The sequence below is a fragment of the Acomys russatus genome, chromosome 26 (assembly GCF_903995435.1).
Source record: "Acomys russatus chromosome 26, mAcoRus1.1, whole genome shotgun sequence".
Classification (NCBI taxonomy): Eukaryota; Metazoa; Chordata; class Mammalia; order Rodentia; family Muridae; genus Acomys; species Acomys russatus.
The window spans coordinates 29,197,672-29,215,934 of NC_067162.1; the positions used below are offsets into that span (position 1 = coordinate 29,197,672).

General features: G+C 44.6%; 1 protein-coding gene across 1 annotated transcript; it reads left to right on the top strand.

Annotated features, from left to right (window-relative positions):
* Positions 1–508: 508 nt before the first annotated feature.
* On the top strand, positions 509–3,850 carry LOC127209315 (CKLF-like MARVEL transmembrane domain-containing protein 2B). The gene is made up of 4 exons (XM_051168907.1): positions 509–652; positions 754–912; positions 2,735–2,836; positions 3,442–3,850. The coding sequence occupies exons 1-4, from the start codon at positions 524–526 to the stop codon at positions 3,736–3,738; spliced, it is 687 nt and encodes a 228-aa protein (XP_051024864.1). The 5' UTR covers positions 509–523; the 3' UTR covers positions 3,739–3,850.
* Positions 3,851–18,263: the final 14,413 nt, after the last annotated feature.

The following is an 18,263-nucleotide window of genomic DNA, read 5'->3' on the forward strand; positions in this document are numbered from 1 at the left end:
GCATTTGGCAGAGACTCGAAGCCACATAGAATCACTCCCGCCAGGCGATCACGGAGCTCCCATGCCCACGTGTGTGACCATAAAGGCAGGGCTGCCAAGTCAGCTACACTTCTGCTTCCTTTTGTGGTCTTGTGTCAAAGTCGCGTTGTAACTTCCACTTGCTCCACAAGGTGGCCCCAGGTGGTCGGGAGGGACAGGACCCCAGGGAGTGACAGCCACAAACCTGGGGCTCCTTTTCAAGGAAGGCCTCCCTAGGACAAGTGGGGCTCTCAGCTGCGTAGAGGGTGGAAGTGTCTGGTCCCTGCTGGGCGGAGATGATCCCACTGTTCCACGAGCGAGTGAGCCGAGGTGGGCGCGCGCAGACCAAGAGCAAGCGTTGAAATTCTGCAGTCCCAGCGGTCAGTTGAGCGCCGCCCTTGAACAGGTCTAGAGACACCAGGCTCTCTCTAGAGCTGGGCCTGTTCAGGGACTGCAGGCAAGTAGGCAAGGCTGGACAGTAAGAAGCTGAGAACTACTGCTAACCATGGCAGCGCCTCCGCCTGGCCAGGCCAAGGAAGATATAGGAGGATTTAAACGCTACAAGTTGGAATTCAAAGACGCCAATAAAGAGTTCTGGACAGCGGGACACGCCGAGGTCAAGATCATTACTTTGGTAAACTAGATTGAAATCGCAGGAGCGTCTGTTGGGGGAGGTCCGGAGAAGTTACAAAGAGGTTTTTGCAGTAGCTCAGGTGTATGTATTTTTCCACTCAGGGCTGCTTAATCGCTGCACTGTGCCTCTTCGAAACAGTGGCCACACACCCCGTCCTGGTCCTGCTTCTCACTATGGAAGTGTCCATCTTCTCTTTCTACCTGTTCTTTTACAGCTTTGCCATCAACAGATATTTGCCCTTCATCTTCTGGCCTATTGCTGTAAGTAAAAACTGTAGGGAAGGTGGTACAAGTCACATTCTAGTACCTGGAAAAAGAAACCTCACCCCGCCCCCCCCCGGAGTGCTCAGCCTGGGAAGCTGGGTTGGAGAAGGGCAGCCAGACAGGAAATGCTCCCCCAAAACCTGTGTTGGGTCAAAGAAAGAGGGACCAAAGCGTTGCTAGCCAGAACCAGGGAAGGTGTGACAACCAGCCATTTCTGATGACGCTTTTGGCCGCCATACATCTCATTGGAATGAGCATTCCAGGATTCACACAAAGAGGAGATCAGACTCTGCACTGAACCAGTGGTGAAAATGAAGCAAATGCCAGTTGTGTCTAAAACAGTGGCAGGTCCCCAGGGAATATAGAGGATGCTTCAGAAGCATGGTTCGCCTGGAATAGTCCTGCAGTGGGGTGAGGCTGGCTGAGTCGGCTCCACACCCACTCCTTCAGCCCCTTGTCCCTGCCCCAGGGACTGCGATCATCCCTAATCAGATTAGCCACATGCAAACTTCTTGCCATTGTGTCTTAGGACTCAGGACTTGGGCTCCTTCCTGTCACTTATGGAGTCACTGAGTACACCCCTCCTTGCCAAACAACACCTCAACTTCCAACCCCCCTTGCTCATTACCTACCTCCAGAGCCCTCATCTCTTCCACTTTACAGACAAGCAAATCACTTTACGAAACAGCAAGGGGAAAAAAAAAAAGATTCAAACTTAATGGACTATGCTTCTGACAGCCTACCCTTGTTAAAAAGCTGTTAGTGTCCAATGATCCTTCCGTCTTCAGGAAGACCACCACTACAGAAGGAACAGACAGAACTGCAATAGGAGGCTTGGAGTTCAAGGCCAGTCTGTACTACAGAGGGAGTTTGAGATCAGCCTTGTGTAAAAAGTGTTTCTGGGGTTAGGATGTCTCTGGCGAGATTGTTCAGGGTTAAGAATCCGTGTTGCTCTTACAGAGGACCTGGGTTCAGTTTCCAGCATCTGTGTCAGATGCTTTTCAGCCTTCTGTAACCTGACTTTCAGAGGATCTGACCGCCTTCTGACGTCTATTCACACTAGGCACATATGACACACATACATACAAGCAGGCAAATCACTCATACATATAAAGTAAAATAAAAATAAACAGAATGAGTGAGCAGATATGACACAACTAAAGAGAGAATTAGTGGAGGCTAGAGAGATGGCTCAGCAGTTAAGAGCAATGACTGCTCTTCCAGAGGTCTTGAGTTCAATTCCCAGCAACCACATGGTGGCTCACAGCCATCTATAATGTGATATGGTGCCCTCTTCTGGCCTGCAGGTGTATATTCAGGGAGAGCCCTCTATACATAATAATAAATAGTAAGTTTGAGGCCAGCCAAGGATACACCATAACAGGTGGTAGAGGTCTAGCCAAGTTGTTTTTAGGTTCTTGGCCTCTTATTCAATCCAACAGAGGCTGCAAAGTAAGGAGCAAATCTCATGGAAGTTCCAGAGAGGCGAATAGAGAAATGTACATAGAGGTACCTAACAGGGATTCCATGAAGTGGCCTGTTTATGCATTTATTTACATGATTGCTGGTGGGCACCAATTAACCTGATTTTGTAGTGAGGGCTGATCAATTGTTTGGATTTTATGCTCCACTCAAAAATGCCAGCAGGGAATCACTGGTTGATCTGCCTGGCCAGGAGCATATTTGCCTTATGTATCTTATTTTAAACTATGGGGGGAAAGGGGGGCATTTGGAAATGGATTATGTGGAGGGAACTGTGCTGTTTCTGGGGTGAATGGGGCATGGCTACCTAAGAACAATTTCTCTCTCCCACCTTTAGGACCTCCTCAATGACCTATCTGCCTGCGTCTTCCTCATCGGTGGCATAGACTATGCTCACAAGGCTAGACGCACGTTTCCAGTGCCCTACTTAGCTGGTATGGTAAGGTGTTTCTGCTGATCTGAGGATATCCTCAAATCACTATCACACAAATCATAGGCTCGGGCGCTGGGACGTGGCTGAGTCTGTAGAGGGCTTGGCTGGCTTGGTCTATGGTGCTAAACAAAACAAAACAAAACAAACAAAACCTACTGCAGTGCCTCATGCCTAGCTAGAATGTTGGCATGAAGGAGGCAGAAGCAGAGGATCAGGACTGCAAAGCCATCCTTGGCCCAATAGCAAGTTCAAGGCCAGCCTGGGCGTACATGAGACCCTGTCTCAAACAGAGAAATGAACGAAACTTGGGATGTCAAGGCAAATGTAAGACGCTGGTAAATGTTTCTAATAGTGAAGACACACTTTTTAAAAGGGGGTGTCTAGAAGGTAGCCAAGTTTACCTGTGACCTTCATGTATGTTGAAAGAAAAGGGTAAAGAAACAAGATGAGGGGCTATTGGGTGTGAAACCAGGGGGAGCTGACATAGGGTGTGGGATCAGGAAGTTTGGAGGGTACACTACACATGGCCTCTGATGAGAGACCAGGAAGGGAATCTGTGCCTTTCTTCTCAGTACAAAATCAAAATAACGAACATCCATTTGTTTTCCTAGATCCTTATGGCAGTGGCCGCCTTTTTTGCTATTGTCGACCTATGTCTTCAAAGGAAACAATTCAAAGCCAAGAAGCTCCGAAAGCTCGCTCTGCTTGCCCCAGACAAGGATGGCAAGATGCCAGACCCAGGTCTCCAAGCAATGCTGGAGGCCGCCAGAGAAGAGGAGGAGGCAAGGCAGAAGGAACAGGAGGAGAGGGAGAGGAAAGCGAAGGAAGAAGAATTGAAGAAGAAGAAGAAGGAGGCGGGGAAGAAACAGGGGAAGGGAAAAAAGGGCAAGAAGGAAAAGAAGAAGTGACCGGACAGCGACGCACGTGGTCAGGAGGGGCAGCCAGCTTTGCCGCCAGGCCTCTCTGCACGTCCCTTTGTCAGCTTCCTCGCATAGTTTTCCATCAATAAACACCTCTTGGCGAACACACTTCTCTCTATGAGCAGATTTTATACTAAAAGTTGGACAGTGTTTGCCCAACGCTCTTTATTCCACAGAAACTCCTGGAAATTAGGGTGCTGGGGTCAAAAAACACACCTGGGCCTGGAACCCAGCATTTCCCACGCTCCTGGGCCTGAGGACACAGACAGTTTGAGGGTAACCTGAAATAATGAGTGGCGTCGTCGGCCGTGAAACTGATGAGCCGAAAGGACCAGAAAAGAAAAGGAGGGAGAAGCACACAAAGCTGCAGGGCGTGTTGTTCACAGCAACCTTCTTGTAACCTGTCTCAAAGCCCCAGCTGGCTGCTATGAAGAACCGTGCTCAGCCCCTTCATTACTCTCACCCTGGAGTTTAGTACGGACCTTAGTGAAGGTTAAAGGCCCCTCACAGACGTGCCCGGAGATTTTTCTCCCAGGTAATTTAGATCCCATCAAGCTGACATCAGATCATCACAGAAGACCTGAGCACACCCCCAACCTAGTGTCCACCAGGCCGTGGCCCAGTCATCGCCCAGCTCCCCAGGCCACCCACCAAAGGCCTACTCTCCCTAGACCGGGGTTCTCAACTTTCCTAAGGTTGTGATCCTTCAATACGGTTTCTTGTGTTGTGGTGACCCCCAACCATAAAATTATTTGCCTACTACCTCATAACAGCAAGTTTGCTACTGCCATGAATTGTAAAGGTCTGATATGCAGGCTGTCTGATATGCTGCCCCTGACGGTCCTAGGAGCCTAGAGTCGGAAACCTCAGAAGGAGAAACAGGAAAAAGTGGGGCTCCTCTGGCAGCGTGGCAGACTTTCTCACCTCAGCTGTGCGTAACACAGGGGTTAGCTCCATAGCTTTGTCTCGGGAACTCAAAACATGAAATTTACAAAGATGAGTTTCTAAAGGCATTTTATTATTATAAGAAGGAATCTCAGGGACTAGAGAGATGGCTCTGTGGTTAAATCACCCTGCTCTTAAGAGGAGCTAGCCTGGAATCCTAGCTCCACAATCCAACTGCCTCTTCAGGCATGCAATGTAGACATGCTCACACAGTCCAACCCCTCAAGCCCCCCACACACACGTACAGAAAACAAGCCTTTAACAAAACATAAAAGAGAAAGTTTAAAGATGGGAAATTAAAGATTTGTAGGAGAGGGTCTGGAGAGATGGTTCAGCAGTTGAGAACAGGGCTGTTTTTTTCGGAAGACCTTAGTTCAGTTCCCAGCACCCATATGGTGGCTCACAACCACCTGTATGTCACTCCAGTTCCAGGGGATCTGAAGCCTTCTTCTGATCTCTATGGGCAACACACACACACACACACACACACACACACACACACACACACACACGTAGATGAAACACACACACATATATTTTTTTTAAGATTTATTATGTACACAATGTTCTGCCCACATGTGTGCCTCCCCACCAGAAAAGGGCATCATATCACATTATAGATGGTTGTGAGCCACCATGTGGTTGCTGGGAATTGAACTCAGAACTCTGGAAGAGCAGAGAGTGCCCTTAACCTCTGAGCCATCTCTCCAGGCCCCATATTTTTAAAACTCTAAAAAACATTTTTTTTTTAATTTATGGCAAAAAGTAGAGCTCCAGAAAGAAGACGACCCTCCCCTCCAGAGGGATCCCCAAGATAGAGGAAATCGTCAGACTGTTTGTCTAGCAGCTTTTTACAAGACTTATGGTAGAGAGTACCCAAAACCAGAAGGAAGTTCTGTTGAGATGGAACAGTTCTCTGAGCCTACCACAAGAGGGCGCTATGCAGATTCCTGTGGATCAACCATGCAAGAGACCACATGCCACTAATACACTGCTTGCCAGCTAGGGAGATGGTCCCACAAGAAGCCCTTGTTCTAACCTTTGCTCACCCGCCGCCCCGCTCCCCACCCCCCACCCCGGCTCCATGTAGCATTATTAGTTGCCTATCATGAAGGCCTTACTGACCTTTGCCAGTGGCTAGGTCTGCTAGAGGTAAGACTGTATTCTGTCTGTATGCCCAGCTTCTTTTACCGTGAGCCCTCTCCTTCGGGGTCTACAGAGAGTTAACTCTTATCATGCCTACCCAGATATAGCTACAGTTACTCCTAGCTACGCCCTGTCTGTGGCATGCTCTGAGATGTTTCTGGAATAGGGGGCAGCCTCTTGCCAGAAGCCATTTTTACTTACGATTTGGTATGTTACAATTAGCTGCATTAGAAACAGTGTGTGAAAGAGCAACAGTGCCCTGTATACGTTCCTCAAACAGGGGGATTTTGGGAAGAATCAACTGGCCTATCTACCCTGACTTTGCTGCCAGAGTCTTTATCGGCTCCCCTTGTCTAACTCATACCCACGTACAGAGCCTTTTATTCCTCGTCTTTAGTAGTCCTGCGTCTCCTTTTCAACTCTTAACACTCTTTAGCTTTTTTAAAACATTTATCACATTTATGAGCATGCGGTGTCAAAGCATGTACATGGAGGTCAGAGGACAACTTGTGGGAGTTGGTGCCCTCCCTCTACCATGACAATTCCAGGTGTCAAATGCGCCTCATCAGGCTTGACAACAAGCTCCTTCACGGCTAAGGTGCACCAGGTGCTAGGGTGCTCTGCCGCTGAGCTGTCTAAACAGCTCCATAACATTTCTTTTAGCCCTAATGTCTAGAGTTTTTTTTTCCTTTCTTCTTCTTCTTCTTCTTCTTCTTCTTCTTCTTCTTCTTCTTCTTCTTCTTCTCCTCCTCCTCCTCCTCCTCCTCCTCCTCCTCCTCCTCCTCCTTCTCCTCCCCTCCTCCTCCTCTTCCTCCTCCTTCTCGTTTTTTTTTAATTTCTTTTTACCATAACAAACCCAGTCAGGAACATCTAGGGAACAGGCTGGCCCTTGGGGCCCATGATACCTTTAGCCTTCATCTTAGGTGGCATGGGAATCCCTGAAGCTGATGCAGGGTCTGATGGGAGAATGCTGCACACTAGGCTGTGGCATGGGACATAAGGCAAAAGGAGGCTGCTGCCTCTGTTTCAGGCTGGTGGAGACAGGAAGTATCTTAGTTAGGGTCTCTGTTGCTGGGAGGAGACCCCATGACCAAGGCAACACTTAATTCAGGCTGGTTTACGGTTTCAGAGGTTTTCTCCATTATGATCATGCCAGAGAGGCATGGCAGCACGCAGGCAGACATGGTGCTGGAGGAGCCAATACTTGTACATCTTGGTCCCAACTCAGCAGAAGGAGACCTCAAAGCCCTCAAAGCCTGCCTCCACAGTGACACACTTCCTCCAACGAAGCCACGCCTACTCCAATGAGGCCACACCCCCCTAGTAGTGCCACTTCCCTGTAGCCAAGTATTCAACTTCAAACCACCACAGGCAGCTAGGGCAACACCTGTAGTACAGCAATTTCCTCTGTGTTAGTTAGAGTGAGGTTGGCCATGATGAAAAACCGTGACCAGAAGCAACTTGGGAAGAAAAGGCCTTCTCTTGCTTACACTGCAGCACTGTTCATCAACAAGAAACCAAAACAGGAACTCAAACCGAGTAAGAACCTAGAGGTAGGAGCTGACGCAGAGGCCACGGAACAGTGCTGTTTCCTGGCTTGCTCCTCATGACTTGCCCAGCCTGTTTTCTCTTAGAACCCAGGGCCACCATACCGGGTGAGTCTCTAACCACAACGGGCTGAGCCCTCCCTCCATCAAGCACTAGTTAAGGAAATACCCCCACAGGCTTGCTTGCCTGCAGCTGGAGCTTCTGGAAGCATTTTCTCAATGGAGGTTCCTTCCTCTCAGATGACTTTAGCTTGGGTCAAGTTGGCAGGAATCTAGCCGGGATGTCCTCCAGACAAAGACTCCCTCCTTCAAGGAGGAGAGATGCTCATGAGACTTGACTGTAAACCCATCCTTGTCTAGGAAAGCTGACTGTTGACAAAATTCGCAAGGCCCCTCTCTTAGGGTTATAAAGGCAGCAAACAATTGCTGGCCAAGGAGACTCTCCAAGTAGCTAAGCTGCCCACAGTTGACTCTCCAATCTCCACAGTGGCAGCCTCCATAAGGCATCATTTATGTCGGTGTGGGGTTTTCAGTGACACAGTGGTCTTTGAGTTAATCCATGCTTCTGATATATAGCCCCTTACCCATCCGGCTCTGAGGAAGCACAGTGAACTCACTGGTTCTTCAAGTTGGACTCCAGGAGAACCACTGCTCTGTCTGTCATTCGAGACCCATCTGCACTGAGCAGACATTTATTACCATCTTTCACATCTCCCCAGAAAAGACTGAGACAACGCCTGGTATTAAGACCTAAAATTGGGGATACCCAACCCCTGTTCCTCAGTCTTCTGCTCCTGCGGGACAGACAGTGAGAGCCCCTGGATGTAGTTGTCCATATTGTTTGTTCTTCTAGGAAATCATAACTGTTTCTCCTGGGTACCTATCCAGAAGTAATGGTATGCTAGAATATTCCTAATAGACAACAGCAAGAAAGAGCCCAGTGTTCCAAAGGAGACAGACTATGCTCCTCTCTCTCTCTCTCTCTCTCTCTCTCTCTCTCTCTCTCTCTCTCTCTCTCTCACACACACACACACACACACACACACACACACACACACAGAGAATGCTACTTGACAGTGTAAAGAATTACCAGCTGAGAGAATAACATGAGTGACTCTCACAGACTGAGCAAAAGAAACTCGACATGAAAGAAGGACGTGCCATACTGATGCAGGGGCTCGCAGAAGAAATGCCTGTGGTGAAAACTGCAAGTTGTTCACATATGTTGCTATGAAAACAGAAGCTGGGGTTCAAAGGAAAAGTAAGGGCCAAAACAGCCTGGGACACATGGGAGGATGAGTTAAAAGAGTTTAAGACAAGGTGTAAGATAACACAACTAACTAGATAAGAGGAGGGACAGGCTATGAGTCGACAACATCAGGCCAACTGCCGCTCTCCCACATGTCCTGGGGGAATGTGTAAGGTCCTGTTGTCTTTTCATACGCAGCCAAGTCTAACAGACTAAGTAGAGATTGCTTCTAAGAAAGCCTCCATGAGGAACAAAGAAAACTTAGTATATAGTCAACAGTAAGTTAGACACCAGCAAGATCAGAGGGGATTAGCAGATGGCAGGGGATAGGCAGACTAGCTGTACCAGCAAACTCTCAGGCAGTTCAAATTAGAATGTCCCCCACAGGCCAATATGTTTGAATACTTAGTCTTCCATTAGTGGAAATGTGAGGAGGTTTACCACAGAAGTGGGTTTTGAGGTTTCAAAAGACTCATTCCACCTCCAGGGTACTCTCTGCCTCCTCCTTGTGGCTCAAGATGTGAGCTCCCAGCTGTGGCTCCTGCTGCCTGACACCTGCTACCTCCACCCCCTCGCCATGAACTCTAACCCTCTGTGGTGGTTTGAATGAGAATTGTCCCTCATAGTGGAATTCTTTGGGAAGGATTAGGAGGTGTGGCCTTATAGGAGGAGGCGTGGCCTTGTTGAAGGAGGTATGTCACTAGGGATGGGCTTTGAGGTTTCGAAAGCCCCTACAAGGGCTAGCCCCCCACCCACCCACTCCCTACCTCTCTCTGTTTGCCTGTGTATCAGGACGTAAATTCTCAGCCTCATGCCTGCCTACTTGCCTGCTGCAGTGGCTGGTTATGGACTAACCTTCTGAAACTGTAAGCAAGGCCCTAATTAAATGCTTTTTAAAAATAGGAGTTGCACCAGATGGTGGTGGTGCACACCTTTAACCCCAACACTCGGGAGGCAGAGGCAGGCAGATCGCTGTGAGTTCAAGGCCAGCCTGGTCTACAAAGCAAGTCTAGGACAGCCAAGGCTACACAGAAAAACTCTGTCTCGAAAAAAAAAAAAACAATAGGAGTTGCTTTGATAATGGTGTCTCTTCACAGCAATAAGAAGACAGGCCTCGGGCTGGAGAAATGGCTCAGTGGTTAAGGGCACGTCCGGCTCTTCCAGAGGTCCTGAGTTCAATTCCCAGCAACCACATGATGGCTTACAACTATCTATAATGTTATCTGATGCCATCTTCTGCAGATAAAGCACTCATATGCAATAAATACAATAAATAAATCTTGAAGAAGGAGAAGGAGAAGAAGAAGAAGAAGAAGAAGAAGAAGAAGAAGAAGAAGAAGAAGAAGAAGAAGAAGAAGAAGAAGAAGAAGAAAAAGAAGAAGAAGAAGAAGACAGGCCTCCAGGCTGGAGAGATGGTTCATGGGTTAAGAGCACTAACTGCTCTTCCAGGGCTTCTGAGTTCAATTCCCAGCAACCACATGGTGGCTCGCAACCATCTATAATATGATCTGATGCCCTCTTCTGGCATGTAGGTGTACATGCAAATAGATCATTCATACACAGTAAATAAATAAAAGACAAGCCTCTGAAACAAGCCCGAAACATCCTCTTCTATAAGTTGCCTTAATCACAGTGTCTTATCACAGAAATAGAAAAGAACACATACAGGGTGTTGGCCTTTCTGTTCGGACGGGAAGGTGTCCAGGAAACCTACAACTCCAAAGCTCTGGAACCACTCAGCTCTGAGAGGATAAGAGACATTGCAGCTCCCAAGGGAGGGTTTCCCCAACCCCAGCTGAGCTGAGGAGCTCAGAGACCTAAACTTCGCTCCTTCTTTGCTTCTTCTCTTCTGGGCTTCTTTTAATGAAAGAGTCATACAAAGCAACAAATCACTTAAAAGAGATTTATTGGAGGGACAAATCCAGGAGTAGCTGCCTCTGCTCCCAGGAGAAGACAACAGGGAAGTGAGCAGACACCGCCTTTATATAGGATTCTTAGGGGGCAGAGATTTCTAGAGTGAGGATTGGTGGGATTTCAGGTCCTGAGCTTGAGGGAGCTTAGGGATTTGTTGGTTCTCCTGCTCAGGCATTGGTGAGTTTGTGGGAAACTCAGGGATTGCTGGGTTTTCCTGCTCAGGGATTAGTGAGGTTTTTGTTCAGACTTTTCACCTAAAAAGTAGCATAATCTGGGAAGGGTCCCACTGAGGGGCTGGAGATGGCCACTGTGACTGTTAGAGGAACTGCCAATTTGACAGTTAGAGGGGTGTGGGGGAGGAGCCTATTAATTCATGCCCTAAGGGGTTTACACAGACTTGAACTCTAAGCTAAACAAACATCTTTCCTTAACTAAACTATGAATTTATGCTAAGGGGTCAGATTCCTGGCCCTGGTCCCTGACTGACAATGCCAAACCATGTAAAGCTCTCTGCTTGGAGGAATATCTAGTTTATAACTCCACACCAGCAAAACCAAAAGAAGCACACACACACACACACACACACACACACACACACATGCCACATATACACTCTACCAGCACCAACATCAAAATAACAGGAATAAAATCATTGGTGATTAATGTCTCATCAATGAACTCAATTCCCCAGGGAAAAAAGACACAGACTAACAGAATGGATGTGCAAACAGGATCCAACATTCTGCTGCATGCAAGAAACACACCTTATAGGGTGTGGTGGCACACGTCTGTAATCCCAGAACTCAGGGAGGCAGAGGTAGGTTGATCTCTGTGAGTTCGAGGCCAGCCTGGTCTACAAAGGAAGTCCAGGACAGCCAGGCTACACAGAGAAACCCTGTCTCAAAAACAAAACAAAACAAAAAGGAAGAAAGAAAGAAACACACCTCAGAAACAAAGATAGACATTATCTCAGAGCAAAAGGGCTAGAAAAGGGTTTTCCAATCAAACTGAGCCAAGAAGCAAGCTGGAGTTCCCATTCTAGTATCTAATAAAATAAACTTCAAATCAAAAATAATCAAAAAAGATGGGGAAGGACACTTCATATTCATCAAAGGAAAATCCACCAAGATGACATCTCAATTTTGCACATCTATGCCCCAAATTTGAAGGCATCCACATTCATAAAAGAAACATTATAAATTTTTAAATTACACATTAATAGTGGAAGACTTCAACACCCCACTTTCACCAATGGAAAGATCATTAAGACAGAAATTAAACAGAGACATTATGAAACTAACAGATGTCATGAAACAAATGGACTTAACAGATATCTACAGAACATTTAAGCCAAACAGAAAAGGTTATACCTTCTTCTTAGCATCTCATGGAACCTTCTCCAAAATTGAGCATATACTTGGTCATAAAGCAAGCCTCAACAGATATAAGAAAACTGAAATAACACCTTGTATCTTATCAGACCACTATGGATTAAAGCTAGATTTCAAAAACAGAAACAAGAGAAAACCTAAAAACTCATGGAAACTGAACATCTCTCTAATTAATGACCATTAGTTCAAAGAATAAATAAAGAAAGAAATTAAAGACTTTCTAGAATTCAATGAAAATGAAGGCACAACATACCCAAACTTAGGGGACACAATGAAAACAGAGCTAAAGGGAAAGTTCATAGCACTAGGCCTTCATAAATAAATTGGAGAGATCTCATACTAGCAATGTAAAAGCACACCTAAGGGGCTGGAGAGATGGCTGAGAGTTAAGAACACTGGCTGCTCTTCCAAAGGTCCTGAGTTCAATTCCCAGCAACCACATGGTGGCTCACAACCATCTATAATGAGATCTGGTGCCCTCATCTGGCCTGCAAGTGTATAGGCAGGCAGAGCACTGTATACATAATAAATAAATAGGAGGCAGAGGCAGCTGGATTGCTGTGAGTTCGAGGCCAGCCTGGTCCACAAAGCAAGTCTAGGACAGCCAAGGATATACAGAGAAACCCTGTCTCAAAAAAGAATAAATAAATAAATAATCTTAAAAGCAGACCTAAAATCTCTAGAGCAAAAAGACACAAACACACCTAAGAGGAGAGTAGCCAGCAGGAAATAATCAAACTTAGAGCTGAAATCAATAAATTAGAAACAGCGAGTAATATAAAGAATCATTGAAACCAAGAGCTAGTTCTTTGAGAAAATCAACAAGATAGAAAATTCTTTAGCCAAACTAACTAAAAGGCAGAGAGACAGTATCCAAATTAACAAAATCAGAAATGAGAAGGGGAACATAACAACAGATACTGAGGAAAATCCTAAGAATCATTAGGTCTTATTTCAAAAGCCTGTGTTCCACACCAGTGGAAATTGTTCATTTTGTTTATATTTTTTTAGATTTGGATTGAAAATCTGAAGGAAATGGATGTCTTTCTTGATAAATTTTGCTTACCAAAGCTAAATCAAGATCAGGTAAACAGTTTAAACAGTTCTATAACCCCTAAGGAAATAGAAGCAGTCATCAAAAGTCTCCCATCAAAAAATTAAAAAAAAAAAAAAAAAAAAGGACAGGACCAGATGGTTTTAGTACAGAATTCTACCATACTTTCAAAAAAAGAGCTAATAACAATACTCTTCAAACTATTCCAAAGAATAGAAACAGAAGGAACATAGCCAAAGTTATTCTGCGAAGCCACAGTCACTCTGGTACCTAAACCACACAAAGACACAATAAAGAAAGAGAATTTCAGACCAATTTCCCTCATGAAAAATACTAAAAAAAAACCAAACAAACAAACAAACAAACAAAAAAACTGAACTGAAGAACATATCAAATACATCATCCACCATGATCAAGTATGTTTCATCCTGGGCCTACAGTGATGGTTCAACAAACAGAAATCCATCTATGTAATCTACCATATAACCAAGCTGAAGGAAAAAAAAAAAAAAACCTCACAGGATCATCTCATTAGATGCAGAAAAAGTCTGTGACAAAATCGAACACCCCTTCATGATAAAAGTCCTAGAGAGATCAGGGATACAAGGCCCAAACCTAAGCATAATAAAGCCTATATACAGCAAGCTGGTAGCCAACATCAAATTAAATGGAGAGAAACTCAAAGCAATCCCACTAAAATCAGACACAAGGCAAGGCTGCCCACTCTTTCCGCATCTCCTCAATATAGTACATGAAGTCCTAGCTAGAGCAATAAGACAACTAAAGGAGATCAAGGGGACACAAATTATAAAGGAAGAGGTTAAAGTATCCCCATTCACAGATGATATGACAGTATACATAAATGACTCCCAAAATTTTACCAAAGAACACGTCCGGCATAGTGGCTGGATACAAAATGAACTTACAAAGTCAGCAGCCCTCCTGTATACAAACAACAAATAGGCTTAGAAAGAAATAGGGAAAATACACTCTTTACAATAGCCACAAATAATATGGAATATCATGGTGTAAGTCTAACCAAGCAAGGGAAACACCTGAATGACAAGAACTTCAAGTCTCTGGAGAAAGAAATTGAAGAAGATATCAGAAGATTAAAAGATCTCCCATAAGGAAAGGATTTAAGAGAGGTATGCTCATTTAATAAGTTCATAATAAAGTATAATTGTTAAGAAAATTGAGCCTACAGTTGGCACTCAATGTGCTTTGGGCATAATGGGTAACTTAACTTCTAATATTGAGGAGGTGGATACAGGTTTTAAAGATATAGCAATGCTCTTTCAGGGTGTCACCAAAGCCCCAACTGCTGTTGCAAAGTGCTTTCCTGCTTTATACCCAGAGGGTTCTTTCTCAGTCTTTTTACTGTATAATATTTTTTTTAAAGATTGGAAAAGAGTCTGATAAGATGTGAAAACTGGAAGGGTCAGTAAGTACTATCGTTCTGGAAAGGATTGCAGAGTGGGCAGTTCAGCTAGAGAATTTGAAGATAGAGGCTGAAGCAATTGGAAAACAATAGGCATCACTGATAAAGGAGAAAAACCTGGTAACTGAGAGCAAGTGTTTCCCACAGTTGCCACCTCGCCCTGCTCCACGGACCAGGTGGTCAGAACACCAGCATGCAGAAAGGGGTGGAGAGAAATGGGAAGTCTGAGAGGTTGAAAAACAAAAACAAAAAAAAAAAAAAAAAAAACAAGAGGAACAGGACAGCAGAAAAACAAAAGGGTCTCTGGAGAAAAATGCTCCCATGGTGGAACCCTCCAAAATCACATAGACACCATTAGCTTTTCCAGTTATGATAAGACATGTGCCTGCTCAAAATGGTGCTGAGGGTTATGATGAAATGGCATGGAGTCCAATAGCTACGCTAGATTTAAAACATTTTAAGGAATCTGTCATCAGGTATAGATTACATTCCGCTTTCGTTAAACAAATGCTGAATAATTGGGACACACAGCATAGACACGCAACATAGGCTTGTTCCCCAAGATTGGAAAATTTTGGTTTCAGCGGGATTAGAAGCTGCCTAACAGCTGCAATGGTTATCATGGTGGCCAAGGGAAGCAGAGAATAGAACAGAAAATAGGAGAAGGGACATAAATGTGAGTAAAGAGCAATTGTGTGGTGAAGGGCTGACCTAAGACAACAAGTCCAATATGATGATACAGTGATTGAACAATGTCGTGTTGCAGCCTTAAGAGCTCGGAACATGGTGGAGGAACCTGGTAAGATAACCATTGCTTTTACTAAGATATTGCAAGGGCCTGGGGAGGCCTTCACAGAATTTTTACATAGATTGGGATCAGCGCTAAATCGAGCAATAACGGATTCTGACACCAAACAGGCATTGAAACTCATTATGGCATATGAGAATGCTAACACGAGATGTAAGAGGGCAATTAGGCCCTTAAAGGAAAGAGGAGCTCCATTAGATGAGCGGGTAAGAGAAACAGTTAATATAAACTTTCCAGGACATCAAAACAATATTGTAGGACAAGCTATAGCCACAGCTCCCAGATATCATAACACCTGGCGCTTTAAATTGTGGCAGAATTGGTCACATACAAAGAAACTGTAAGGTTAAAAGTTCAGCCCTCAAAATAACAGGTGCACTCAATTTGGAGTAAATGGTACTCATGGGGCAGAACAAGGAGCATCTGGCCATGATGATTATGAGGTGCCAAGACTTCCAGGGCAGCAGGGTGTGGTGGCACATGCCTTTAATCCCAGCACTCGGGACGTAGAAGCAGGTGGATCAATGTGAGTTCAAGGCTGGTCTGGTCTACAAAGCGAGTCCAGGACAGCCAAGGATGCACAGAGAAACCCTGCCTCAAAAAACAAAGCAAAACAAAACAGAAAACAAACACTTCCAGGGTCATGTAGCCAGTGTGGGAAAGGAAAACATTGGGCTAGGGGATTGTCAATCTAAAAGAGATGTGTAAGGTAATATCTTGCCGACAGGAAATGGCAGGAGGGGGCCCTGTGGCTCGGGGCCCTACCACCAACAATACAAGCCAAATTCCCCTGGCCAGTCCAGAAGTTACGGACTCCCAGGAAAACAGGAACTAGGTATTGGTTACCTAATGCATGCTACTGAAGGCAGTGCAGCCTTGGACCTGGCCTCAGATCTATCTATTACATTATCTCCACAGGTTGAATGCTACAAATTAAGTACTGATGATTACAGCCCTTTGCCTCCAGGCACAGTGGGAATAATTCTGGGAAGGAGTGATTGACTTTCCAAAGTCTTATTGTGCATCCCGGTATTATAGATGGGGATTGTAAAGAGGAAATAAAAATCATGGTATGTGTAAAAAAAGGAGATGAAAATTAATGCAGGGGCTAGAATTGCTCAGCTGTTACTGTTTCCTTACGTTAAGGGCAAAGCCACTCCAATAGAACGAACAGGTGTGGAAGTACAGGGAATTGTGTGTTCTGGCCAACAATGGTTAATGATCAAAGTCCTAGATAAATAATACAAATGAATTACAAGGCCTGGTAGATACCAGCACGGACATGATGATAATTTCAAACAAGTATTGGAATCCAAATTGCCCACTTCAGAAGGTTTATACAGAAATTATAGGAATTGGTAAATTATCTCAAATACAACAAAGCATATGGTGGCTTAAGTGTGTGGGACCAGAAGGGCAGACAGGGAAGCTGAGACCCTATGTAGCTGGCATACCCATAACTCTATGGGGAAGAGATCTCTTACAACAATGGGGTAGTCAGATTAATATTCCTGCAATTACAGAGATTAAACAATGATGAAGCTAGGGGTTAAATGGCGCAGGCTTCTGGGGGAGATATTTAGATGAATAATCAGGAGCAACCACGAGCTATGCCCATTGTCCAAACTCAGACAGGTATTGAGTTTCCAAATTTATAAGAGGGGCCACTGTTGATGTACCAACAGCTTTGCCCCTAAAATAGATTTCAAACAGCCCTATGTGGCAAGAGCAGTGGCTCTTAACAAAAGAAAAATTGCAGGCTCTTCATCATTTAGTACAAGAGCAATTGGAGGCTCAGCACATAGAAGAGTCTACTAGCCCCTGAAATTCCCCTGTGTTTGTGGTTAAAAAAAAAAAAAAAAAAATATATATATATATATATATATATATGTGTGTGTGTGTGTGTGTGTGTGTGTGTGTGTATTCAGGCCGCTGAAGGATGATAACAGATTTGAGAGCAGTAAATAAGGCGATCCAACCAGTGGGTCATTTATAGCCTAGAATTCTTTTACCTTCCCTGTTACCTAAGTCTTGGCCTATAATAGTAATTGATTTAAAAGACTGTTTTGTTTTGTTTTTGTTAATGATGGCTTTGCATGAGAAGGATAGGGAAAGGTTTGCTTTTTCAGTACCTACACTGAACAACAGTGGTCCAATGAAGAGATACCATTGGAAGGTACTTCCACAGGGAATGCTGAATAGCCCCACTTTATGCCAAAATTGTGTGCAACAACCATTAGAAATAATTCGTAGGCAGTTTCCTCAAGCTATCATTTACCATTACATGGATAATATTCTGTTGGCTGATTCTGATTCAGAGACTTTTTTTAAAAAATGTTTAAAGAAATACAAAGAATTCTGCCATGTTGGGAATTACAGATTGCTGTAGAAAAAATACAAAGAGGAGATTCAATTACCTATTTAGGCTATAAGCTAACTGAACAAAAAATTAGACCACAAAAGGTACAGATCCATACAGATCAGTTGAAAACTATAAATGACTTTCAAAAAAAATTTTTTTTTCTTTTTTTTTTTTTTTTTTTTTTTTTTTTTTTTATTAATTTATTCTTGTTACATCTCATGTTTATCCATCCCTTGTATCCTCCCATTCCTCCCCCCCCCCATTTTCCCATTATTCCCCTCCCCTATGACTGTTCCTGAGGGGGATTACCTCCCCCTATATATTCTCATAGGGTATCAAGTCTCTTCTTGGCTACTTGCTGTCCTTCCTCTGAGTGCCACCAGGTCTCCCCCTCCAGGGGACATGGTCAAATGTGAGGCACCAGAGTATGTGAGAAAGTCGTATCACACTCTCCACTCAACTGTGGAGAATATTCTGACCATTGGCTAGATCTGGGAAGGGGTTTAAAGTTTACCTCCTGTATTGTCCTTGGCTGGTGCCTTAGTTTGAGCGGGACCCCTGGGCCCAAATCTGCCTATCATATTGTTCTACTTGTAGATTTCTAGGACCCTCTGGATCCTTTTATTTTGCTGTTCTCCCATGCGTCTCTCATTTAG